This window comes from Falco naumanni, chromosome 14 (genome assembly GCF_017639655.2).
Source record: "Falco naumanni isolate bFalNau1 chromosome 14, bFalNau1.pat, whole genome shotgun sequence".
NCBI lineage: Eukaryota > Metazoa > Chordata > Aves > Falconiformes > Falconidae > Falco > Falco naumanni.
Genome location: NC_054067.1, coordinates 7,831,211 through 7,858,493, shown reverse-complemented (window position 1 = coordinate 7,858,493; position 27,283 = coordinate 7,831,211). Strand labels below are relative to the sequence as shown.

General features: G+C 40.3%; 1 protein-coding gene across 3 annotated transcripts; it reads left to right on the top strand.

Moving 5' to 3' along the window:
• Positions 1-473: 473 nt before the first annotated feature.
• On the top strand, positions 474-26,682 carry LONRF3 (LON peptidase N-terminal domain and ring finger 3). 3 transcript variants are annotated; one of them, XR_005831021.1, is made up of 13 exons: positions 474-1,194; positions 1,936-2,054; positions 2,657-2,779; positions 4,946-5,101; positions 6,488-6,728; positions 7,420-7,510; positions 10,315-10,429; positions 10,852-10,973; positions 11,582-11,740; positions 12,773-12,935; positions 13,756-13,905; positions 14,631-15,897; positions 20,443-26,682. XR_005831021.1 is itself a non-coding variant. In XM_040614792.1 (13 exons), the coding sequence occupies exons 1-12, from the start codon at positions 564-566 to the stop codon at positions 14,787-14,789; spliced, it is 2,229 nt and encodes a 742-aa protein (XP_040470726.1). In that variant the 5' UTR covers positions 474-563; the 3' UTR covers positions 14,790-14,791; positions 15,519-20,376. The 3 variants fall into 3 exon arrangements, 2 of the variants coding, with proteins under 2 accessions (XP_040470726.1, XP_040470727.1); XM_040614792.1 differs by lacking the exon at positions 20,443-26,682 and having other exon boundaries at positions 14,631-14,791; positions 15,519-20,376; XM_040614793.1 differs by lacking the exons at positions 4,946-5,101; positions 20,443-26,682 and having other exon boundaries at positions 14,631-20,376.
• Positions 26,683-27,283: the final 601 nt, after the last annotated feature.

Below are 27,283 nucleotides of genomic sequence, written 5' to 3'. Positions count from 1 at the left end.
CGGAGGTGCCCGGGCCGGCCCGGCGGGGCGGAGCGGGGGTGCGGGGCTAGCTCCCGGCCGGCAGCCCCGCCGAGCTGCTCCGCGCCCCACGGACCGCCACAGCGGCGCGGCCTGCCCGCCCAACGCTGACAGGGCACCCCTCCCCGGGCCGGGCGCCGGGACCCACCCCACCCCCCGCCGCCGCCGCCACGCCGGGGGACGCTGCCGGCTCCCCCCACCCCCTGCCGGACCTCGGCCGGGGCTCGGTGCGGCGGCGGCTGCCGTGGGCCGCGGCGGGCGGGCGGCCCCTCAGCGGGCCGGGCGGGCCGGGGGCCGTGGTCGGCGCGTTACAAAACCGCCTGGTTTTGTAACAACCTGCGTGCGCTGCCCAATGAGCGCCGCCGCGCGCCGTCACGTGCCCGCCTCTATATAAGCGGCGGCGGCGGCGCGGGGCGCTCGCGGCGCGGGGCGGCAGCAGCAGCATGGGCCGGCGGGGCTGCGCCGCGCCCCCTCCCCCGCTGCCTCCGCGCCCCGGCGCCCCGCGGCGCCGCCGCCCGCCCTGCTAGAGGCGCCGCTCCGCCGCCATGGGCTCCCACCTGCCGCCGCAGCAGCGCCCGGAGCCCCAGCTGGTGCTGCAGCTGGCGGCCGGCGCTCTGCAGGCGCAGAACTTGGAGCTGTCGGGCGGCGGCCTGGGGCCCGAGTGGCAGGTGCTGCTCGGGCGGGCCGACGCGCTGGCCTACGGCGGGCGGCTGCACGAAGCGCTGCCGCTCTACCAGCTGGCGTCCCGGCACCAGCAGCTGCGGGCCGAGCAGCTGGGGAAGCTGGTGGAGTGCCTGGCGCAGAGCGTCCGGATCAAAGAGGGGCTGCCCGCCGCCGGGAGCGGCCCCCCGCAGCCCCGCGAGTGGGACGTCTTTAGGTGCCGCAAATGCCAGGGCTTCCTCTTCGAGCCCGTTTCCTTGCCTTGCGGACACACGTTCTGCAAAAAGTGCCTGGAGAGGGACCGGGCGGCCGAGTCCCGCTGCGTCCTGTGCAAGGAGGCGGGCGGCGCGGCGGGCGGGCAGCTCCTGCGGGTCAATGTCATCCTCAGCAACCTGCTGGCCAAGTGGTTCCCCTGCCAAGTGAAGGCTTCGCAGCTCAGGCACGAAGGGAACCTGCTGTACAAGGAGAAGAAGCTACAAGCCGCCCTGCAGAAGTACAACGAAGCGGTCAGCCTAGGTAACGGCGTCCCCCTCTGCTCTCCCCGCTCCGAGCCCCGGCGCTGGCCCGCCGGTACCCCCCGCGCCCGGGGCCGCCGCTGCCGCCCGGTTCCCGGGGTGGTGGGGGGGGGGGGGGGGCGGCGCCGGGAGGGGCCGGGGCTCGGCGGCCCGCGGCGGAACTGGGTCAGGAGAGCAGCGGTTGCGTAAGCCGGAGCCCGCGGTCCGGCCGGGCGCCCCCCGTTGTGTAACCGGCGGGGAGCGAGCGGGCCCCCGGGAGCGGAGCCTTCGTGCCGCCCGTGCCCGGCTGCTGTGGCGGGAGCGGTGCCACCGCGTGTCCCTGCGCTGAGCAGCGGCACGGGCAGGTCTTCCTGTATCCCTGGAAAACTTTGATGCTAAAAACGTGGAAGCTCCTCCCTGCAGGAGGGTAGCGTGGCTCCCGCAATGCCCCCGGTATGGGCCTACCAGCCACCCGGTCCCCGGTCGGGGCGGGTGCGTTACGGTCCGGGCGGCTCGGCGGTGCTTTATGCAATGTTCCCCGCAGTTATATAATGCGGTGCTGACACTGTCTGGAGTTGCCCAAAGAGGTTTCCAATTTTCCTTTAGTACAGAGCTATTATGAAAACTGGATGTTCTGGGGGTTTGTGCAACTTGGAAGCACCAACATACAGGGTTTTTTAAAAAAAAAAAATTAAAAATTAAGGTATCAAGCTTATATAACTAATTTCTAACTTCAATCAACCAATTTTTCCGTTTTCTACAGCTCCCAATGACCACTTACTATACAGCAACCGGTCCCAGATTAACTCGACATTGAAAGCTTGTGAAGATGCGCTGCACGATGCAGAAACAGCATGCAGGCTCCAGCCGTACTGGTTAAAAGTAAGTTCTGGCTCCAGCTGTACTTTGTTGTGAAACAGTTCTGATACTGCCCTGATAGAAACCGTTAGAACAGTCAGACAGCAGAATCTGAGGGAGGCTTTTAAGTTCTGTAACTTCTTGGACTCTTGTGACTTAAGGACATCTAACCATGATATTCCTGAGCTTCCTGAGGTGAAGGAAGAGAGTGATAATCCTGCAGGATAAGCTTAGGCTATTGTCTTTGACCTGGATGAATCTCAAGTTCATGAACTCTCCCTAAAAACTAAATGCTGTCCTCATATACTTCTATAAGGACATAGTGGCTACTTTAGGAGATTGCTGTAGGGAAAATAGATTTCTCCAAGATCTGTTGGGCTCTGCTGTGAGAATCATACTGGCTTGAGGTAGAGAATATCCCACTTCTGCCTGTAAGAGTTTTCAGGACCATTGTGGTTAAAAACCCAGGCACTGGTGGTGTCCTGAGTGTAAGAGATTGTTATAGGGATTCTCCCTGCCTAACTTTTTCTTCTCCAGAGAGATCTTTTGTGATTTCATCTTGGGTTTATTGCATATTCTCTGTCAAAAAAAACAAAAGCTGCAACCGTGGATGCATTTCGTTGCAGGGTCACCTAAGGAAAGGACAAGCATTAGCTAATCTGGGGAAAACAGAAGAAGCTTTAAGAGAGTTTCTGTTCTGCCTTGCTTTAGATACTGGGAACAAGACAGCCAAGTCTGAGGCACAAAAGGTGAGTTCCTAAACCTGGAACTGCATTATTGTTTTCAGTGGCCTTTCATAAAGGAGGATAAGATTTTTTTTCTTCTCTTTTCCCCTTTCTTTCTCTCTTTGCTGCAAAGAGCTGGATGGAGACACATAGTTCAGATCTGAGTTTGTGTATTGCTTACCTGGAAGGTAGGGAGGCAGCAAGAAACCATGCTCAGCAGGCACTATGTAGAAACGGTTACAGTGTTAGCATCAGCAAATCTGAAGTAGAACTGAATTGTTAATAAATTGCCACCCGCAGACTTTTGTGATTCTCTGTAGTCTAATTTCTGATCAGTTTCCTAGCTTGGCAATGCTTTGCCAGTGATGGAGTGCAGAAGAGGGGGAGTTGCTATTGAATGTTGTTATCGGGCCATTGACTGGCAGAAGGCAACACGCAGCACCCGTCAAACTCCGCTTGGGAGCAGCAGCTCTCTTCCCACCGCCAGTCCTGCGAGTGTCAGTGCGTGAAGGAGGCATGAAAGGAGGCAGTGAACAAAAGAGCTGTTTTGAAATAGTTCTTAAAGGTTGCTAATAATGCTAAATAAGCAACAAAATGGATTGGCAGCGAAGCTTTTTTCAGTAGCAGCTTAAGATGTGATGTATGGGTTCTTAAATGGCTTTTGTGAAGACTGCTCTGTTTCGCATACCCCTCAAATACTTCATTTCCTGTCAATCAGTGTTTTGACATTTGACTTTTTTTGTTGTTGTTGTCGTAGCTAAAAGGCTCAGCATTGCAGTGATAGCTTATGGTAATAAAAATCTATTAGTTCTGTTTTCCTCGTACTGAAATTTCTTGTATGGCAGTGCATTCATGCTTTTCTTCCATCACTGGTGGGATGGGAACTTCGGGGTTTCTGTGTGCTGTAATACGTAAGGCTTCCTAAAAGCACAGTAGAATTCTTGCTGTAAAGCACTGTTCATGAAGGTACCAGAAAGGGTATAACCTGGATGGCTGTTGTGCAATTGAATTTCTATCTTATTTGGATATCACAACCTTATACAATATCCTGTGAGCTTTTTGTCACTGGTATTTGGGTGTTTTGTTTGGTAGCTTTTTTCTCCTGGTGGGTTCCATGCAGTCTTTCACTGTCATTTTTATTTGTTCACGTAGTTGTGCTGAGAGACATGGTGTGCACTAGAGCAAAAAGAGCAGGAACTGATACATTTCTAAATTTCAACTCCAAATAGCCTTATCCAAGACGTGTAATTTCTGAGCAGTGCAGTCCTGAGAAAAACTAGGCTTCTTATGACTGAAAGAATTACTCGTGCACTCATCAGACAGAGTTCATCCATGATGCAATGTTCTACTGGGTCATTTCCAAGGCTGTTTGCATAACAATGACATGCTACATTTTACCAAATTCTTTGGGTGCAGCTGTGATGTTCTGCTTGTATTAACTGTCTGTCCATGTTAGTTTTGTCAAAGTGCGATCCCGTGGAATCCTTTTTCACTTTAAAAAAAAAAAATCTTAGCTGTCACATGGCTTCCTCTGGCATCAGCAGGATCACCTCAGTAGTATGTTGAAATTAATTTTTGAAATGTGAGTCTTGCATTCAGATCTGTTTATTTCTTTTAAATAAACATCTGATAAGCTGTGCTGTACAAGTGGCTGCAAGCTGCTACTTGAAACATTCACTTATTTTCTGATAGCAAATGAAGTAGCATTTTTCTACTGTCTACGGGTTTTTTGTATTCTCACATAAGTGAATTAAAAATAGCTACAGTTTACAATATCAGATATGTTTACTTAACTGAACTTGGATTAAGCCTGTGAGATGAGTGCTCTCTTATTAGTAAACTCCAGTGAAAGCTTCTGATGTGCAGCACAAAACATATTTAAGGAAGATGCTGGTCATTTCTGGTGAGCTCTGAACTGCAGGACAAAGAGGTTGAAGGCATGTGCGTGTCACATCAGGGAATGATTAATAACTTTATGGGCTTATTTAACTCTGAAAATGTCTTTTGCTGTCTGTTTGGCCTATATTGCATTAGCTCTTGCACTTTTTGTTCTTGCCCTAGTCTAAAGGGCTCTTTAAATGGTTTTAACAAAATCGAGGATGCTTCTTTCAGCTATTCCCTTACTTGCTTTTTCATTTAGAGGTTGCAAGGAAGGAACTAAGCAGTGAAGTATTCTGTTTTATATCACAGCTTCTACTTAGTTTGTTTTCACTCATCCCGGGAAATGCTCAGGAACACTTACCAGATATCCTGCAGCTGTTGTCACATCACTCTAGATTAAAGGGGAATCTCCTAAATTCAGTGGGATCTGGAGGCACCAGCCATAACCTACAAAGGTTGCTCAAGGTAAAGATCAAGTCTGATGTGTGGTTCTTAATTTGTTGTGTGTGTTATGTTCACATGGGGAAGCCTTCTCTCCTTTTCACCTCTGGGAGATAGAAGAATGCATTTCCTCAGATTTTTACTGAGTTTCAGAAGATACAGAACAATGTTGACTTACTGAAGTCTCTTTATCTGATTTTTTTCTTTAATAGAAGTCCCCTGGTCTGATTTTTATGCTGGAATTGAGCGGGTTCTATTCCTGTAACTGTCTTTAGCTCTTCCACTTAGCTGGTAGTGGGAAAGGGCTTCTGAAGATTGGATTGAGGGAGCCTCAAAAGCTGTGAAATATTAAAATCTACAGTTTCAGCTTGAACTGTCATTGATGTTGGTGACAAAATCATCCTGCATTCAGATTTTGTACACTACTTAGAGGTTATTGTAGAGCCACAAGCTATATTAGCTACTCCATAAACTTGGTTTCACAGCCACAGTTTTGTAAATGGCTGTAGAGATTTACGTTCATGGGTTTGTAAGGATCACCTTCGCTTCACTGAAACCTGAACTTTGAGGATAGCTTTTGCATATATTGTATGTGTAGGAGAAAACTTCACTAGTCCTTACAAACAAAAATGGTAGGTTTTGAGCAGCCCTATTGAGACTGATCAGAACAATCAGCAACAGTGCCTTCTGGAAAGGCTGTTGGGATATTCTGATAAGAAATTCTTTTGTATGACCCTTTCATGAAATAATTTGAGGCACAGTTCACTCATGTTCCTGTTACGCATCACCACAGCTCCTGGTCAAAATCCACAGTATCTGCTTTCAGGTTCATCGGGGAGTTGATGTGACAAGCTGATAGGTGACGTCCTGTGTAATGGCTGCTCCCAGGCTGTTCTGTAGCCATAACAGGATCAAGACTGATTGTTTTATCCTTTACAAAAGAAATGTGTCTTGCTAAAGGAAGCTCGGTGCGATATCTCAGTTATAAATTTTGTGTTTATACTGCTTCCTTAAAATAGACTTGCATTGGTTTGGTGGCTTTGATGGTTGATACCATCATTATGATATAAACAATGTGCATTTTTCCATGGGTTAAGTGATAACAATATATTTCACCTGAGATCTAGCCACATTTCTGCCTGAATCAACTTTCATGGCCAAGCTATAAAGCCACACATAAAGGCTGAAAATATTCAGTGCCATGGTGGGGTGGTGGGAATACTTTGTTGCCTTTTTTTCCCCCTCCATTAAAATCAGGCCCTGACACAGCAATGCTCAAACTGATGCTTCTTGACCTACAAAGTCCTTCCTGGTGATCCATAATATTAAAATTTGTGACAGGTTTGGGTTTTTTATTTTCTTACCAAGTTGTTGGGAGATTGGTCTAATGTCAGTCCTTTCTTCGCATAGGTAAATGTGGAACAGAAAAAGGGTTTTCCTGTTCAAGAGGAACCAAATGTAACTACTTCTGGTAGTTTGAGGAAATCTATACAAATCACAGAGAGCAAAAAGGACTGCTCAGAGGAGAACAAACTTGCCTCCATGCCAGAGTCTACTTTTCTCATTTCTGAGAAGTGCAACCTCCTGAAAAGGAAGTGCTGCTCAGAGGAGATGCGAAATGCTGAGGTACCCTGCAAACTGATGAAGAAAGGTATGTTTAACTATGCACAGGAGAAGTTCTGTGGCATGCAATCAGTGGGAATTTTACTTTTATAAAACTTAAGAGGAAGAGGGTCCAAGTTACATTTTTACATTTTGGCTTTTATATTTTCACTTCAGCCTGATCAGGGCATGATGTGGAATCTTTCTTGTCTGTGTAAAAAAAAAAAAAAAAAAATCTAAAAAAGGTGAGGGCTGGGCGAAGAAGGTTGGGTCAAGTTTTTGTTATAGTTGAGCTCTGAGTATTTTAAGGAACATCAATGTTGCACGTAATCTTAGCACTTTCTGGATCAATAAAAATTTGTGTAAAAGCACAACTTCTGTTAGTTCATGATACCTGGTCTTGTTTTCATGCTGTGGGATGTATTTACAATGGTATGACAGAAGAATTTTTCTCCCTTTAGACTTTCAACACGAATAAAAAAATGTTTTGACGTTAACTGTTAATGCAAGGCTAAATTCAACCCTTTATAAGTGGGTATAATGTCACTGAAACTAAGGGGAGGTATGCTGATTTGTGCCAAGACTGAATTTGATGCTTTGCATAGAAATTATTGTAATGATGCTTAATGGTTCACTGCAATACACATGTAAATATCAGATGCTGCTTGTAGATACATGGGGTACCGTTGTTTAATGTAATTGAACAGAGCTGTGTATAATGTGTGTTTTGTTATTGATAGATACAGTTGATACTAAGGGGAACGGTACTGGACAACATATTCCATTTGAATTTGTGGATCCATCAGACTTGGACTGCTCCCTATGTATGAGGTATCCATTGTGTTCTCACAGACATCTTCACCTTTTAAGCTGTATCTCTTTTTCCTTTTATGACCTAGATGGTCATAAAGTACCATAAATGGTACTTACTTTTCCCGCTGACTTGAAATTAGTTCTTATTATAATTGTTACTCCAGTGGTGCATTTGGAGACCTTTGGTTCTGAATACTGTTGATAAGTAGGAACTTCTTGATCTGCTCTAGCCTAGTGATTGTTTGGGAAAGGGCCTATAAGGTCACATTGAGGAAACATGGTATTGAAGGTGTCTGAAAGATTTCTTGTCATGACTTACACACACCCACCCACTGACACACATAGTGCATGAAACCACAGTTTGTCCTCTGGTATTTGTAGAGCTGTGTATGATGTTATACAAAGCATAAAGTAGCTAAAGAGACCTCATACAATGACTATTCCAAGTTTACATGTAAATACCATGTTGCTACTATTGCAATAGAAGGATCTTGCAAGCAAACAAGAGCATGGGTTTTTCCTCTATTGCTTAAGAGATATATATCCTTAAATAGCAGATAGCATCTTTGTGGATTTATTTCTGAAGGCCTGTACTTTGAGAATTCTGGGATTGCTTTATTATTTGTATGCAGGAGAAAGGGGTGCCCTTCAATTTACTTCAGACAAACTGAAATCTTCAAGTCTGGTTTGCTTCTGCTTGGAATAAACCAGATCTGCCCCCCTCCCTGTCTGCCTACAGCTGAAACATGCTCCAAAAGTTTATACAGCTGTCAAAACACTTGATACTGCTAAGAGCAAAACTTTCCTCTAACAGAAAGCCACACAATTAGTCTTAGCTGGTTTTAATGAGTCTGCATGCTTATGATCATTATGTCCACAAAGCATTTTTCAGATGTTTTTAATAAAATTAATTAGCCCTATTTCCTCATCCTCTATGTTAAATCAGAAACAGCCAGACTACAATACATTTTTAAAGGAATTGGCTCAAGGATGCAGATTCCCTTATGGTATAGAGGATAGTGATGCTGGTCTTGTAATTGCAATCACAAATACAGACCTTGCATGTAGAAGGATGTTACTTTTAACATCACTGCATTAATGAAGGCTTGGGCTAAGGGAAGTGGTCACAAGATCTTTATCTTGCTATTAATGCAGATGGATTATAATTGTTTCCTGCTATGTTCTTCAGAAGTATCTTAGGGATTTGGATCCTGAGATACTTTGAACTAATTACCTAGTAACCTACTGACCTGTTCGCAATTAACTGCAGGAGCTGTTATTAACCTATTTGTTTGATGGAGTGGCCAAAATGTTATTGATCTATATTTCCTCCAACAGCAAGCAAAAGAGAAAAAATAATAGTCAAAGCAACATAGTGGTGAGAAGCGAAGGAGCATTACTCAGCAGGAGTGTGTATTTATTTTCTGCTGTTACAATAGCTTGAAATGATGTCATGAGAAATCTTGGTGTATAGTGTTTCTTCCTGTAAGTCAGGAGGCTTGGTCCAGGTCCCCTCAGAGTCATTAGGAAAAAGCTGCAGCTGGCTTTTGTGAGAGCCAGAGCAGACTCATGCGTTTTAGCAGGGATTTCTTGTCTTTATGCTAGTGTTTCAGATCAAGTAATGATTACATATGCAAAGCAGTGCTCACTGAAACATTGTAGAATTCAGTATTTTACTTTGCTTAAAGGAGTAAGGTAGCCTTGGTGAAGTGAGGGTTCTGTTCATGAAACGATTTGCAAGAGTTCAATATACAGTCAAGCTGCAATAAGATAGGTGTGGTATTTTAGGTGGTACTTCATATGTTCCCTTGCCTAAATGTCAATATTCAATGTCATTAGTTACTATAAATAAACTGGCTATGACACTCCTGTTCAGAGCCAATTACACTCTTAAATACACTTATCTTGTCAAAGATGCTAACAAATGTGGATTTGCATTCTTACAATTTCCACATGTGTAATAGAACTTAGAGTACTGTTTTGATAAATGGTAATATTTTAAAGTAAACTTATTAATTTAATTAGATTAATATTTGAGACCTTAAAATGCTTAGACAGTATGTTGTAAGTTATAGCAGATGCCTAACAGCTTGTTTCTGGTTTTGAATGTTTTCTATTTTAAAAAAAATGCTTCTGTATTATTTACATTTCCTTAAGATACTTATTGGCAAGGAAACATCACTTTGCAATATCACATAAGTGGAAAATCCTTACATGAAAGTAAGTGTCACAGAGGTAAATGGGTAATGATTAGATACTGTGATACTTTGAAGACCTGGCCTTATACATTTAAATATTTTTGTAGATGAAACATGAACCTAATGCCACTAACTTTCCAGAAAAGCAGTAATTTGAAGGTAAAAACCTGTCTATTCCAACAAAACTGCTTTCCCAGTCCCCATTAGAGTTGGCAATAATAGTTTATTGCAATCACTTATGTGGACTGTTACTGCAAATAGCAATTTTGTGCTTAGCTCTACACATACAAGTAATCACATGATTTCCACAGTAATAGTGATGCAAGTATTGCTCAATTTCATTACAGAAAGTCAGATGGTCCAACTTCTGCTTCTATTTATCACTCACACAGAGGAAAATTAAATCCTGGCTTGTTGGAAGTTAATGACAATATGCTTTTTCACATCCATTGAAATTAGAGCTCTTGGGCTGCCTTTCATGTTAGGTGGCAATAAGAAAGTTGAATAAATACAGAAGTAGGTTGAAAAAGTGAAAAGCAGGGAACAACTTTTTTGGTAGCAGCTTTTTCTTTTACTTCAGTACACAATATTGTTGTCTCTTTGTTTTTGGATTTGCCAATCCAGGCTCTTCTATGAACCTGTCACTACACCTTGTGGACACACCTTCTGTCTCAAATGTCTTGAGAGATGCCTGGATCACAACCCAAAATGTCCCTTGTGCAAGGAAGGGCTCTCGGAGGTAATGAGGCTTGGATCTTCTCAGCATAAATTCAAGGGCATAGAATAGGATCAAGTGGCACCTTCAGAAACCTTTGATATTTCCCTGCTCGAAGGAAATACTACATAACTTAAGAATGTGATTCTTAAAATGTTCTTCTGACTTAAAGCATGGATAGTATCCTCTGTTCAGACCTTGGGGCCAGACCTGTACTTAAAAAAATCTGTAGGTGACTTTACTTCCCAGGTTTCCCAACAAAATGCCCATAACACAGGGAATAGTTCAATGAACAACTCTTTAGTGGCAGTGCAAGCTTAAAAGATCATTTTGATTTGCTGTAGATGTAAGAAAATGGAGCTAAGAGATGACTGCTTGTGCATGGGCACCATACATGTGGAAATGCTAGACATATCTGTAACTGCTTGCATATGTTTTTATTGCAGTGCTTGGCTATGAGGAAATACTGTAAAACAGTACTAATGGAGGAGTTAATAGCTAGATATCTTCCAGAGGAACTCACTGAAAGAAGAAAGATTTACGAAGAGGAAATAGCAGAGCTTTCCAAGTATGTAATCCAGTTATATAAAATCCAGTCTTTAATACTACTGCTGTTAGCTGATGAATGGCTCCTGCCGCTGTGGAACACGAGCGAAGATGCTGACAAAGGAGCTTCTTAATGTCATGTGATTTCAGAGAGAACAGGGTCCAGGTGAAATTGTGCTTTGAGTTAGCATAAAAACTGGATACTATGCTAAACAATAAACCCAAGCAAGAAGGCTGCTTTATAAATGCAGTGTGGTGGCTTTCAGTGGCCTTCCATGAAAGCCACAGTGTGAGACAATAGGTGGAAGTGGTCTCACAGGCTGGGAGTTGGAATGTGCTGGGTAGAAAAGAAATGGGATTAAGGAAAATGAAGTAAATAAAAGTATTAATAGAGATGTGGTTTTGCTCTCACTAGCAAAACCAGAAAGCATAACTAAAAATTCTTCTACTAGCAAGTGGTATACTACTTTCATAATGTCTAGTCAATTAAGGGGGGAAATAATTTTAGTTTGAACTTCATCCTAAAGATGTTATAATATTAAAAAGTATGTTACTGCATAAAATGTATTTCATACCTTGTCAGTACTTCGGTAAAAATACCGTCTCTGATTTGTCCTTTCTTTCTTACAGCCTAAATAAGAATGTTCCTATATTTGTCTGCACGATGGCGTATCCTACAGTCCCATGCCCCCTGCACATCTTTGAGCCTTGTTACCGCCTGATGATTCGAAGGTGCATGGAGACTGGCACCAAACAGTTTGGGATGTGCATCAGTGACCCGGTAAAGGGGTGAGTGAGCAGCATGCTCTGGACCGTGTGATATACCCCACTTAGTCTGGAGCGGGTTTCTTTGGAGAGATGCAGAAAGGTCCATGGCTGTAATACCTGTGATAGTTTTCCAGTAGAGAAAGTTTCTTTCTAATTCTGATGGTTAAAGACATTGCGAAGACTGAAGTTTTTTTTCTTAAAAGCACTTAGATTCTGACTAATAGGACTACCCATTTTTCTTGAAACATACACAGCTAATGTATATTATACACAGTTAAGCTGCAGACCTCTTGTGTAACACTTCCTTGTCATGTATATTTCCTACTGTTTTGAAATCTGTTGAATGTTTTGGCACAAGAAATCAAATTGAAATGGCAATAAGGTGTATTGGTGAGCTTAGTTTTTTAAAATTATGGAAAGAGTAGCTAAGTTATTGGGATACCTTTATAGCCTCATGTTCTGGATATAGTGGAGGCCGCAGAGGTACGGCAGAACCTTCATAATTACTGGTTGAGCGTTTGCGTTGAGCCAGTTGTGGTCAGTCTTGGGTAATTTAATGTCTGTCTCTGTATTTAGCTTTCCTCCCCCTTTTTATGATGGGGTATGTATACACCATAAAAAGTATGATGTACAGAAAATACACGCCTACAAAGTAAAATCTGCTGAAATTGTAGGAAAACATGGATTTCCATAGTCCTTCCACGATTCTAATACCCTGTATTGCACTTGTTCTTCTGTACAAATTGACTGAACAGACTAGGATTATGGAGAAAGTGTGCTTCTGAGCTGTCTAACTTTCAATTTCATAAGATGCTCCCTGTATTCCAAAACATGCAGTTAGTGTTAATCAGATTAGACAGCCTGAATCTTCCTGATAGTTTTAAAAACAATTGTGGAATAATTTGAACTACAGCAGGTCAGTACTATGAACAATAGAAATGAGCTGACACTGGTAAATACCTTTGTGGTGGGGACTGGCTGTGTGGCAGTTCTGTGGAACTAAGGGTGGAGAGAATAAGACTTGTTTACTTGCTTTTGTTCTGATTTCAATAGGTTTGCAGATTATGGCTGCATTCTGGAGATAAGAAATGTTGAATTCTTTGCTGATGGCCGCTCTGTTGTAGACAGCATTGGCAAGAGGAGGTTTAAGGTGATACAGCACAGCCAGCGTGATGGTTACAATACAGCAGATATTGAGTACATTGAGGATCAAAAGGTAAATTTAGAAATACTTTAAACTGTGTATTATGTGTAAAATTCTGAGCACATACGTTTTCAGTGAGTTCTCTTTTGTAGAACAGTTTAGAGTAAAACAGATTGGTGGTATTTACTAACTGCTCATGGTTAAAGATGGGAAACATCAGTTACCACAGACATGCACATACACTGCCCATATAATGAAGAGTGTTTCTCCTAGAATTTTTTAGCAGAAGACAAAAGGAAGTGAATCTGGGGTTAGATCTTACCACTCTTCTAGACAGAATAACTGCAGTTTACAAGGGGGGATGGGACAGGAAGGGACACCTGCCTCCATTTGCATAGAAGCCAATTAGAAAACTCCCATTCAGGTAAGAAGCAGCAGGATTGGGTCTGCTACACCTTCAAAATAATGTACATTAATTCTTATTTAAAAAACGTAGGCAGAGGACAATGAGTGATGTATGAGCCTTTGGTATACAATGGGAAGATGTCTACTCTGAGGAGCTGCTACTAATTAAAAAAGCTTTGCATAATCTCTTCTGTATTATGTCATGGTTTATGTAAGTCTTTTCATATAGCAATCCAGAAAGTGCATGTTCTGTAAATAGGTGTCATTGGCTTAGAATGTAGGGTAGGAAAGTGAAGGATTTGATGGATGGGGAGCAGAACAGGGAACACCAAAATAGCTTTCAGGATTTATCCTGGAACTCTTTTTGGCATACTTTTTTCTTTTCCTTTCCTCTACCCACCCCAGAAAATCCTAAAAACTAATGTTGTGCCTTCCCCAACATGCAGACTGAACTAACGGTAAGCTTCCCTCTCTTTGCTTGTTTCAGGTGCAAGGACAAGAGTATGCTGCATTACTTGTTCTCCATGATTCAGTCTATGATCAGGCATATATGTGGTTTAACTCCCTCAAGCAAGCGCTCAAAAGTCGAATTCTCAGTCATTTTGGTCCAATGCCAGCTAAGGATCCTGACCCACAGGTATCCGGAGTCAGTGGTTTATGTAACTTCTAGAGACAGAAATAGCAGGGCTATCCGATAAGCTGGGAGGCACTGTGTTATAAGACTAAGAAGAGTATTCATATTATTTATCCTGCATAAGCGAAGTTATGTTGCCATACACCAGTGGTAGCACAGTTGTGAACAAAAAGCTCCTGGTTAGACTTGGTAACTTCCTGACTCCTTAACTGACCCCATGGATCCCAGGAGACTTAAATGCCTTTTTACCTACTCTGCTTCCCTAGTTAAATGACTGAGAGTAAAATAGACGAGAGGAAACTTGTTCAAGGACTGCAAATGGTAAAATGACATCTAAAACAACAGAATATAATAACAAAACTAAATACAAAGTAGTGACATGAAGTATGAAGGGAGGCAGGAATCCCAAAGAACTGGGCAGATAACAATATGGGACTAAAATACTATTAATAATGTGGGAACAAAATAAAAAAAAATTAGAAGGCCCAACCTCTAGATTGTTGATAGAAATGCATCTTGCTTCTGCCTTCAAAATTCTACTTCTAGGAAAAGTGCAATTTGGTTGCAATTTGTTTCAAGCCAGCCTGTAGTCACAAGCCATCTGGCGATGAAATGACCTGTTTCCTAGATGGCTATCAAAATACCATGTTTTCAAAGTTAAATCTTCAAAACTAAGACTGTACCGTGTATGTTTACCCTAATTTCTATTTTTCCCCCCCTTACTGCAGGCTAACCCTAACGGGCCAGCCTGGTGCTGGTGGGTCTTAGCTGTCCTTCCACTTGAGAACAGAGCTCAGCTCCCTTTCCTTGCCATGAAATCCCTCAAAGACCGCTTGAATGGCATCAGACGTGTCCTTACATTCATGTCTCGTACGAGATCACGGTGATGGTGAGAAGGAGAGCTGTGAAGTCTCCCACAGTACTTGACTGTAGACTGTCTCTTGTAACTTCATCTAACTGCAATAATGTCTTACAGATTTGAGTGTCAGGATGTTTCAAGCCTGAATTTCAAAGAAAATGAGTTCTAAAGAGCAAGGGATGTTTATGGATACTTCAGTAGTTTCCATTTGGAACTCTCAGATGATTATTCAATCACTGCACTGCTAAATTAATAACAAATGTGATAGAACAAAAAGTGATCTTGTTTGCCATAAATCTTTTAAAAAGCTTAAGGGTTTTTTAATTTATTTTATTTTTATTTTTTTAGTGGATAAAGGATAAACTGTGCAGTTTAATGTGAAGCAGAAATAATAATGTTAATGCATTATTTCAGTGAACTGCAAAGTCTTTTATTCCAAATGGTTCAGGTTTTATATAGCATTGTGTAAAATAATGTTCACAACTTCTGTTCGATAATTTATTTTTGCACTATAAGTTTTTGTTTCAAAATGTATATTATTTATGTGTTCATTCCCTAAAGGAAAGTGAGCTGCTCTATTTATTTATAGTGTTTTTACCCTGTATTTATGACTGGGGGCAAAATGATAACTCTAGCAGTGCACAAGCAACTGCTTTGATAATTTTCATATTTGTGTTCAAATACTTTGAATGTTTTTCTACTTATCCCCAGTTCTACTGTAGCTTAAGAAGGATTTTTTTTTTTCCCCCTGAAACAGCCTGCTGTGAAGTCTTTGAATATACAGATTATGTCTGAGAACTCAAGCACAGTTGTTGGAGCTTGATCCTATGCTTGCGACTTGGTTCCTGATACCACAAAAGAGTCAAGCACATGCTTAACCTTAAGCATGAGTGTTTAAGTGCTTGAGTAAATTCAAGTACTGATTAGCTGATGTCAGTGGGAATTGGCCATAGTGGTGACAGAAGGATCTATCCCCTAGTTTTTCACAGAACAGAGAGTAACTTGGAGTTTAATGTCTATCTGAACTCCTTCTTGCAAGAATGGATAATGGCTACAAATAACTGCGAAGAAAAAGCCACAATGTATGAGAAGTCGCTTCTCCTGAAGAAAACTGGAAGTACTGCTATCATTTCATTGTAGGTTACCACATAAATTTTTTTATATCGACTCTTCTTGCTGTTAAGATCAGTTTTCTTTCAATTGTGTGGTGGGATTTGGGTTTGGAGTGTGTTTGGGGGAGGGGGAGTTATTTTGAACTGTAGGACTGAGAGTGCAGTTTGTATCACATAAGAAAGAATATGTTGTAATAAATGCTATTCATTTCATCCCATCTTCAGGTTTCTGTTAGCTTCAAACTCTACCCAGCCATTGCATTTCTCTTAAGAGATTGGGTAGTGTTGCTAATAATCATTAACTACCAAGGAAAAGAAGTGAATTTTAGCATGATTACTTCTAGCTATAAAACAGGTGAAAATAGGGCACAAATGAGAGTAGGAAGTATCTTGGGTTTGATTATTTAGATCAACAGTTCATATACTTGTTTTGCTGCTTCTATTGCTTTCAGTGTACCACTGTCTGGGACTGATCTTGCCTCATCTGACTCTGGACTTTAACTGGTTTCAATGTGAGCAGAACCAGGCCTTTCATTCTAAGCTACTGTTTTCCTTTTCAGGGGCAAAAAATAGATTGAATTGAGAATGTTATGGAATGCAACACATTTCCTTATTTTTACCCGGGATAGCACTCTTTGCCATTCCATGCCTTTATGAAAAATTGCAGTAAAACTTAATGTCAGTTCTACATGTGTTTTCCGTCATCTCATCAGAACTATTTGTTAGTGTAAAAGTAATTTCCATACTGTTAAGTTTCCATAAAACTACCTTTTTTCCCCCTCTTGTTAAATTCTATAGAACTTCTCCATAAGGGTACCAAAGAAACAAATGGAAGACAAACGTGTTTCAACCTTGTGATGCAAATGGAATATGTATCCTGTGATTGCATTGAGCTGCTCTAGAAATGCTACTTCCACACTGCTAGATCGCTGTACTTCTTCCATAGGTGGTACTTTACAAGCTTCTCTGTAAACAACATTTAGAAATACATACATGTTCTGAACAGTAACAAGTGTATGGTGGCTGACACCTGCTATGGCATTTGTCATCATTAAGTCAATAACAAAGTGATTTCTACTTGTTTGGAAGTGAAGCTGTGTTAAATGCAATTCTTCCTTAAACCATTATGTATTATTGCATAACATAAGGGGCTTATATTGCTCCCGTAGAAGAAAGTTGTCACTTTGTTACTCTTACCTGTGAGAAAAGGACCTTAAATACCTATTTTAAACTGTTTTCTCACTGATGTCATTGTTCTTCTTGCCTGCATGCTACATCTTCCACATATTTATAGTCAGCCTATTTTGTTGATTTACAAATTGACATGGAAAGAACCCTTGATTTTAAAAGTGAATACTGGCTTTTCTATGAGCCTTTAGTAAAGCTGCCAGAATCTCCTAAGCAGAAACTTCTCTACATGCCCCTTTCATGAATGCCCAGTGCATTTGTTGCAACCTGGAAACATGGCTTACCGCATGTCATGCTTACAGTTGATCTGCATATGCACAACAAACTGAACACATGAGGAAAATTCATCTGTATGTGTACAGTGGTGTTCTGTCTGGGACTGCTTTATGGCTGCACATCCTAGATTAATAGCTAAAGTCTATAAATGCCATCAGAAGAAAAGAAAATACTGAGCAATAGATTTGCTAGAGAACACAGACCTGTCCAGGAAAAGCTAGACAAGGAGTAGCTTTAGCCTTCAGTAAGCTGAGACTGTAAAGTTTCAGTAATGAGGTTTAAAAACAAAAGAAATCTTCTAGTTATGCCACGGTATTGATTCTTTCAGTTGTAGTAATCAGTACAAGGATGTAAATGCAATGTTTATTAGATATGTGAATAAACAGCCTAACAGATTTTAAAATACTTCAAAATTCATTACAGAAATGGCATTGATTAGAAAAAATGCTAATTGGGGGAGTATTTTATTTAAGCTTTTCAGATTTTTCTAGACACTGAACCCAGTCCTGTAACCAGTCCTGTTTTATAAAAAAAAAAAAAAATTATAACACAAACTTGCATTTCCTATGTGGCCAGAAGTACTGATTAATCTTTGTTGTGAGGACATAAGTAATGCATAGGCTTCTTGCCTGTGCTTCACAGAAGTCAATTTCCATTGACCTTAGGTCACTGAGTTAGGATTACTGAAATAAATTGATCACATTTCCTCAGAAATAAAATTTATTTCTATCTCCCTTTAAAAATAAAGGCTGTGGGGAGTACAAAAAGCAAGTCTTCTGTAACGCAGGCAGAGAGAGAGCAAAGAGTAGCTCAAACTCTAACTGCCAGTCTCCTGGGTAATATCACCTGAACATCTCCCAGCAACTTCTTGAAAGTTTTAGACTTGCATTTGTAATATATAGTTTTGTTAATCTGAAATATCTCACTTTTCTGTAAATGAAGTATTTAACAAAATACATTAAATAACAAAGACTGGCTGTATCACCTTTCCAAATCTCTGTACATACACATTATGTGGCTTCTAATTAAAAATGAAGTTTTCTGCAGAAAGTAATAGTAATTTTTCATTCCTGTTATAGACAGGTTTAGGACACTCAGAATAACTGTGCTTTGTCTTACATGCTCCTTTGCCTAGAATACCTTAAGGGGATATGTTTCTATGAAAATAGCTATTATCTTGGCTAGCATGACTTGGTGGAAAGCAAACCAGAGATAGGGCTGGATTAATAGGAGAAATCATGAAACCTGAGAGTGGACTCAGACACGGTTGTGGGAAGTAGTTTAGTAGTTTTAATAATGAAATGATAAAATAGTGTGATAGGCCACTGCCATACCAAGTCTTAAGTGACATTCTGGCATTAGTTGTAAAAGTTCCTTTTTCTTTTTTTTTTTTAAGTGCTGATATCTTTCATTACCTTTGTAGCAATAAGAGATACCAGCTGTCATACTGAATGGCTGACCTGTTCCTTGGCCTGCCCTTCTGTCCTGACTACTTACTAGCAGAACACCTGAACCATGGATTTCTTAATCCAAAGATTATTTTAACCTAACAAAAAAAAAAAAAAGGTAGGTTTGGATGTAGCAGGTCTGGATTAATCTGTGCTGTAGAGAAAGAGCTTTATAAAATTAAGTTTTGTTTTAGATGGTCTTTTCATAGAAACATAGAATGCCAGGTTGGAAGGGACCTCAGGGATCACCTGGTCCAAACTTTCTTGGCAAAAGCACGATCTAGACAAGATGGCCCAGCACCCTGTCCAGCTGAATCTTAAGTATCCGATGTGGGGTAATCCACCGCTTCCCAGGGGAGATTATTCCCTTGCTGATTGTTCTCGTCGTGAAAAAATTTCATTTTAATGATTTCTACTTGGTGCTGAAGTTTTACTGGTGTTTAAATGACTGACAGATAGGAATTATATTTAAATGCAGTGTTTAGGAATGGAGAACATGTTCACAAACTATTATTTAAATGAAAGTGTAACTTAACTACAGGTTTTCTGTGCATATAAATCCAACGGAACTATATGCACTTAGGATAGTGCTCCACGTTCCCCCGAGTCCTATGTCAGATGAACTGAATCCCTACTTTCAACCCCTGCTTAGTTCTCACTCAGTTTCAGCTTCACAACCTAACTTGTAACTGGTGCAGCAGATGGTTTAGGATCCTGGGGTTTATTCCAAAGCCCAGTAAATCACTGAAAGTCTTATAGCTACAGAAAAATGGTAGTTTCAGCAGAGTCACTATTTTGAAACACTTTGCTAAATAAATATTGTCTGAGGACAAGAAACTAATCTGCTTAGACAGGATTAAAATGGTGAATAATAAAAAACCTGAACTACTACATTGACTTACTCATCCAGGTATCATGTGAAGTGCTTACTAATGTTGAAGTTTCATAAGGTCTAAAGTAACCCTCACATAGAAGTGCCTGTATTCTGTTATTGCCATTCTTGAGCTTTTTAATAGTCATAGCCATATATTTTATAAGTACAAACATATGCACCTTTAAATCTTTACATTCAATTTGCAGAACAAAGGTTTACAGAGCAGAAGTGTAGCAAAAACAATGTAACAGCGTCTATAATTCCCTGGTGAGGAACGGGAGAAGTATAAAAATGAGGAGCAAAAGACTATCTGTGTAAGATGTCTTAATTTGGAACCATATACTTGTCCAATTTAATTCCATCAAGCTATGTGGTTACTAGAGTGCCAGAAGTATATCAAGCCATTTTAAATAAAAAGTTTTGTGGACTTGTATATTCCATTTGTTTGTAAAACATCCTTTTGTGCACTGTAATGAACTTGAAATGCAACCTAAGTTATACTCTCATATCACTGAACGGAGTACTGTTCAGCTACCTCTACATAAGATTGAAGTAATTTTGCTTTTTCCAGATTTGTTCACATTGTCATATAAAATATATTTTAAAAAATCATAGTCCAAAGAACCTGTATGTGTTTGTAGATGTACTTATAACTATGTTGTACCAACAATGTCTGTGTGGACAGTTGTTTGCTAATTAAAATTTTTGTGTTCTTTACTCTTTGGCTTGCATAACAAAACTACTAGAGGTGAACAGATATTACACGTGACCTGTTTTCTTTAGGTGTTTTGGATAAAGGAACAAGGAACAAATCCTAGATCACAACAACACTTGGTGTGAAGGAACCAAACCATAGAAATGAAGTTGTCCAAACCGCATCATATATAAAGGTCATTAAGTGCTTTTTTTTTTTTCCCCTCCCCTCTTCGGTGTAGTAAAGTAAGAATAACGGGAACTGAAGAGGGCCTGGCTTAACATCACTACCACATACTTCTCTGCACTTTGGTACCTCTCATGCATTACTGATTGCTTTACAGGTTTCTGTGATTTAAAGCTATAACCAGGATACCTTTTCATTTACAGTTTCAGGCAAGAATGAATCCTAGCTGCATTTAAGCTGCATCTGTGAAGTGATGAAAGGACCCTTTTCAGTGGAGACCCCTTAAGAAGCTGCATAGGATTTTCAAAGTCCTTAAGTTCATAGAAAAAGCTAAAGAACAGTTCTGTTCATAAACCTACCTAACATTGAGAGGAGCATCTTGATACCTTATTCTACTAAAAATGTGTTAGGAGTTGCCAAAATACATTTTTTTTTACAGTCGCATATGTATGGGCTGCTCCTTTTGCCTTGTATTTAAGCAAGATGTGGCATGCTTGCGACTTGCTGCCTAAGTCCCAGCCACCTCTGGCGTCAAGAGACTGGCGTACTGGTCTCTTATGTAAGCTTGTTCAGGCCCTCTATTTATTTTAGAATCCAGGGCACAGGCTAAGACTGTATATGGTATGCCAACAACTAATTATGTCAACACTGCTGTTTTCTATAACAAAATACATTTGCATCTGAGCAGAGGAAGTGTTTTGGTTCAAGTGCTTTTTCCAGCAGGAAATAGTAAATAGCCAAAACTGACATGTTGCTTGGGAACGTGTTGGTTTAAACTATTCCTTTTAAGTCATGGGTTTAGTTTTGAAAGCTTTGAGAATGGTTGTAAAAGTGGTGTTTAGATGCAGTATAGAGCAAAGAAAATTGAAACCAAATATAGGATAGCAAATTGTTTCCCAACTATGTGCTCACTGTGTTCTCATTTTATAACAGTGTACCTACACAGATTTATTCAAATGACATCTGAAATATTCTAAAGTCATCTGTGCTTACATAATGCTTCATATTAAAATGATCGTCTAAAACTGCTAATCATCTCTATCATGTAAAGCAGTTCAAGGGAAAGTATTTATTCCAGTCAGGCTTTGCTTCTCAGTATAGTTCCCTGACACAAGAACCTGCACGGACTTTGCTGGGGCTTGGATCAGGACTGTTGCTTGCCACAGCTTTGGAAATTTTGTCATTCAGCTGTAATGCGCTTTTTTTTCTGTGAATGAGATGCCACAAAATCCTGCAACATCTCTTAATCTGCCGTGGTTCTTTGTATGACTGAGTGAAAAGTACGGCGACATTTTTACCTTCAAAAGATGGAGCTGACTTCTTTATTTATTTAGCCTCTGCTATACCAGTCGTGGATTGACTGGTCTTTGCTCCATACTAGCCACAATAACAATGCAAGGTATGCTATCTGTCATTCTCTTGGCCACATGTACAGACGAAGGAAGAATAGAAACTGCATTACTAAACTACTGCAGGGCGGGTGCTGGGTTTTTTAAAATGTATTTCTGATTTGCAAACAGATTTTTATCAGCAGACCTAACAGCAAGTTATCCAAAAACTACACAATAGAAGAATAGATGAAGTTGTGCTTAATAATAAACCGTAATGTCATCAGGCCGCCTTTACCAGAAATGTTATGTTTTTAACTAACCAGATAAACTGTATATTGATACCAAACATTAACATCCAGAGGCTACCTGGAAAATCAGAGCACAGACATAAAGAGCAAGATCTCCTAGGAAGACTAGCCTTCAGCTGCCACACTGAACAGTTTACATCTTATGCTAGGAGAGTGGCTTTTGAGTTGTTAAAGCAGAAAAATTACTGGCTGAAAGAATCTATATAACGAAAGCCTGCACATGCTGTCAATACCGGGTTTATGCCAGTATAACATCTTTTGTTTCAGTAGATCTGGTCTTGATTTATAATGCCATAAATGAAAGGAGAATTAAGCTATTTATGTAAGTGGCTTTATTTATATAACTGATTTATGCTGTATTATGTGATGGAAAAGAAGACCAAGCACACGTCTTTTTTGTGTTTCCTATGAACTACAGAAAGATTTTGCAAAATTAATGCTAGTAATAAATAGTTCTAAGTAACATATTAGAAATTCAGTCTCATCGACATGGAGGTTTTATGATGAGTGGAATACATGGTAATAGATGACACAATAATGTGGAAGGATTTTAGCAAGTCTGCAGACAGTCTAGAAAATGTGAATGCTGAACATCACAATTTAGACTAAGTTCAACAAAGCAATTGTTATTCAGGCTCTTCCTTGGATGAGTCAATGATTTGTACTGTGACTATTAGTACTGAATGTACCATCTAAAATTCATTTTGAAAGATTACTGAAGCATTAATGATGTAAAAGTGGTTTCTACAAGTATTTTTTATCAATGAGAAGCCCAGGCACTATCAAGGTTAAAGAGCATGCACGAGGATTTTCAACATAGTAGAACTGGGGTTTTTTCACATGCTTTTTTTACATTGCTTTTTATTCCTTAGTGAATGATGACTATATAATATTTAGGAAATCAGGGTCAGTAGAGTAAATGTTTCTGTAGCAATTTGGCAGGCACACCTTTCATAACTCATAAAGTCACTACTGGAAAGGCACAACTGGGTCACAGAAGTGCATGGTGGGATGCTGCTTTCCAGTTATGCAACCAGGGTAACTAAAGGTTAGAGTAAGCACTTGAATAACGAGCTTTTTTTTTTTTTTTTTTGGCCAGAAAGAGTAGAACAGAAAAACACAGTGTTTTTAAATGCTGGCTTCTGAGCAGCAGCCGCCTAACGTGTCTAGTTAGGAGTCATCAAACCGAAATAGAACCGGATGCGTCAGAACTTTGAAGAATGGCAGTTCAACATCCCAAAAGAAAAATGCATCTGCTTGTATTCCAAAAGCAGATCCTACCGGTTCTTTCATTCCAATAGATGCTACTCGAGCTGTTTGCAGCATACTGCTTCAGCTTTTTCTCCCGGCCCGCTGTAACTGGCTTCATCACTCGTCTCTTGCTTTTTTTACTTTCTTCATCATCCAGCAACATCTTCAGCTTTAAGGAGTTCTACAGTTTGCCTCTGTTTGCTTTCCTGCTTCTATGTACATGTATGTTACTGGGTGACAATTAGTGCAGAATTCTTACTAACTTATGACAGAGGAAAAAAGAGAGACAGGAACTTGTCTTCTCATACTGTGAGGATCTTGCAGGGTTTGGAGGGCTAGGAACATCACCCAAGGGCACAAATGATGACATTAACTAACAAAGAACTCCCCTCAAGTTTGGGGATGTTAGTTACAAAACCTGAGCACTACCACAAAGAGACTAACTAAAATGGTGATTTTTTAATCACAATTACATCTCCTGTTACAGCTGCACACCAGATAAATACATTAATCAAAATGACCTCATTTTAGGCATGCGTAGCTGTGTGTTATATAACCATGTTAAGTATGCTATTTTATTTGCCTCCTGCCAAGGAGAAATAGTGTTTTTCTTACAAGAGTTCCAGATAAGTCTGGTTATAAAGTGATGGGGAAAAGAACAGGGAGGGAGAGATGAAAGTGAGAGAATTAATAAGCAAAATGACTCATACCCTGAGTGCAGAGGTGATGTTACACTCCACTTAAATCTCAGTTGCTCTATAGGAAGCTAATGTTGTCACCAGCAGTCTCGGTATTCCTAACATGCCCAACATTTCTCAGAATGGGAAAAACAGATGTGTAACAAGGATGGAAACTACGTCTTTTCAGACCTCATCAGTTCACAGCACTCCTGTTTTGTTTTCAAAGCTGTTTGTGAAGGCTGCCTCCATAAACAAGGAGTCTGCAGAATCCCCTGCCGCTCTTTTTGTTGCTCACTTCTTCAGAGAAAAGTGGCATTCAATTAATTCTTTTCTCGTGCTACTAATGATGCTTTAAACAAGCTCAAAAGCACCCTTAAAAGTCGAATACATCCCCCCACACACAACAAGGCTGAGACTCAGCTAGATTTATACTGCACTACAGAAAAAAGACCAAGAGGCGTACATTTTTGCAATATAAGATCACTCAGCCAGAGAACTCTGGTAAGTGCTGAAAATGTGAAAAACAAATGGCAGGGTATGCATTTCCCATTTGCTCAATACACACACATAAAAGAAACACTGTGTAGGCTTCACTGCAGCATACCAGTGCGTCCAAAACTCAAAGGTTAGTTACATAAATGATAAGGCGTGGGCTTAAATGCTTCATTCAGCTTGTTAATTACTTGCTTTGTGGCCTGAGCCAATGTTCTGAAACAGGTTCATCCAATATTGTGTTGCTTCCTCTGAATTTTCATTTAGTGTATTAAGCTGAAGCACTGGTAACAATTTGTTGCAATACCTAGGAAGAGTCTGTTTTCTTTTCAGGCAATTTACAGAACAAACTTACTCAGGCAAATCCACAGATGCTCTTTAAATGTCCTCGCTATTTCAGAAAATTATGAAATTTAATTCTTAGACCATTCTGTTTAAATAAGGGAACTGCTGATTGCATAAACATGTACGCATCGCTGGTGTATGTTTTGAGGGTTCCTTCTTTGTGTTCTTTTTAATCTACACGTACAATGTGGGGAAATGAACGGTGGTGTGTTAGAAAACTCTCAAAATAAAATACTTGTTATGTCTCTGGCAGAAAACTACTAGAAGCTATATTTTAATAGTAGATTGAAATATTTCCACCTTCAATTCAGTTAACTAGGACACCTAGTTGATGAGGCTCTTTAACGCCGTGGGTATGAACAAGCCTTCATTAGTGAGCAGCCTATCCCAAGACAGACAGACCACCTATCTATTTCATGAGATGTGTGGGCAGAAACTGGAGGTTTCGAATTCCTTACCTCTGTGGAAAAAAAAACCGTACTGTATTTGGAGCTAACTGAAGTTTTGGCACGAGATATCTCATCAAGACTGTACCTGGGAACCCCATCTAAGATTTACTTCAAACAACAAAATTTGTTTTAAAGTTCAAATTGCATAACTTGCCTTGTTTTCATCAGTGTACACTTGCAGACATCTTGATTTCTAACTCAGACACGGGCTAAGAAGCCTATTAAGACTTTGAATGTAACAGCTACAATGCAGTGGAAGCAAACTGAATGCAAACATTTCAGAAATTTCTGACTACCAGCATTTTAAAAGACTAATGAATATCCTTCAAACTGAGCTCACCTTTCTATTTCTACATGAAGGCTCCATCTTCTTCCTCTATGATAAGGATGCCACTTAGAGACTTCTGAGTCACAAATGCAGATTAGTATTGGGATTTGAATTAGAAGTCAAAAAACAGAGGTTGACTGAAACAGAACTAATCCAGTCCATTATATGGATCAACTGCAAAATATAGATTGCAGCTGCAAATCCGGGCTGAAGCTAGCTGGCAGGATGCACTGCTGTGTGAAAGGTGATGAGATTATCACATTGCCACTCCACATATAACCTTCCTTCTGAATCATTCTCGGGATTTTTCAGGAATATTACTTCTGAGGATGCTCATTCCCTTTGGTTCTGCATTTCATATTCCTTTTCCTACTCGTACTGGCTTGCTTTACTTTCCACATTTTGTTATTTCCTGCCCATGGGCCATATCATATCACATCATTTCATCAATATTTCATCAGAATGACTCTCTACTGGAATCAGTATGGATTTCTGCTTAAAAATTGATACAGCAGTATGGCCCCACATTTCTACACTTATGCACCTGTTCCTCTTGAGTTACAATCCCTCTGTGTTTTAATACTTCCATTCTTCACGTTGCTTAGAATATCAGAGTATTCTTAACTGTATTTAAACTATCAGATGAATACCATTCTGACTTAGAACATGCATAAAAATGCCTTTTCTGTTAGCAAGTGAGACTCGACCACACTGTTTAGCTGATTTCCCTACGCAGATCACTTTTGTCTTGAGGCTAAACATTGTTTCTTCAAATTGAAGATGAAAACTGCAATTAAATATAGGCCACAGATGTTCAGGATGCAGAGGACAAAAATATAGGTTTCATAACTCGACAGTTATGCAACCAGTTGCTTTTCAATATTAAAATGAACATTTAATTTTATGCTTTTATTTACCCTTAATCTAAACACAAATAAACCAATAAGGGGTCCTTAAAATGGTGAGACTTAAAGAAAGATGTTTCTGATTTGTTTTAATCACTTTTAATATACTTTCCTCGAGATCTTCATTGGTTTCTAATTTAACTTCAGATCCCCAAATACTCAGACATCCAGTTCTCCATTGCATTAATGAGACACCTAAATAACTTTGAGGGTATCAGTCTTAATCTTGTCACAGATCTGGTAAAGGCAAGACTGTTTTAAAATAAGGTCATTATACATAAATGTTATTTACCTACTGAATATCATTTAAAGTGTCTACCCTGATAGTCAAAGTCCTCTCTGGGACTGGCTGCATGACACCCTGCAGCAATGAAACTCTCATCTAATACGGCACAGTAATACGTGCAAGAGACAATTTTTTTATAGCAGCTGAATCTAGACTATGGATATTAATCCCTTAGCAGATAAAAATGATCAGGGGACTAAGCACTTTCTGTACTTACATAAAAATCCTTTTCTTCAACTTAGCTTCCCTCTAGTAAATCACACATATTAATTCTCTCATGCAAAAATAAGGAAGCAAACAAAACAAGTTGTTCTGTTTGCTAAATGTAAATGGAGACAGAATGCAAAAGTGAGAGAATGTTCTTACAAC

What these genes read in the sequence shown, in the direction of transcription:
- LONRF3 (XM_040614792.1), top strand. Translation starts at nt 564, where the DNA reads ATGGGCTCCCACCTGCCGCCGCAGCAGCGCCCGGAGCCCCAGCTGGTG. An exon ending in TCCAGCCGTACTGGTTAAAA is followed by an intron (nt 2,055 to 2,656) that starts GTAAGTTCTGGC and finishes ATTTCGTTGCAG; the next exon opens with GGTCACCTAAGGAAAGGACA. An exon ending in ATCAGTGACCCGGTAAAGGG is followed by an intron (nt 11,741 to 12,772) that starts GTGAGTGAGCAG and finishes TGATTTCAATAG; the next exon opens with GTTTGCAGATTATGGCTGCA.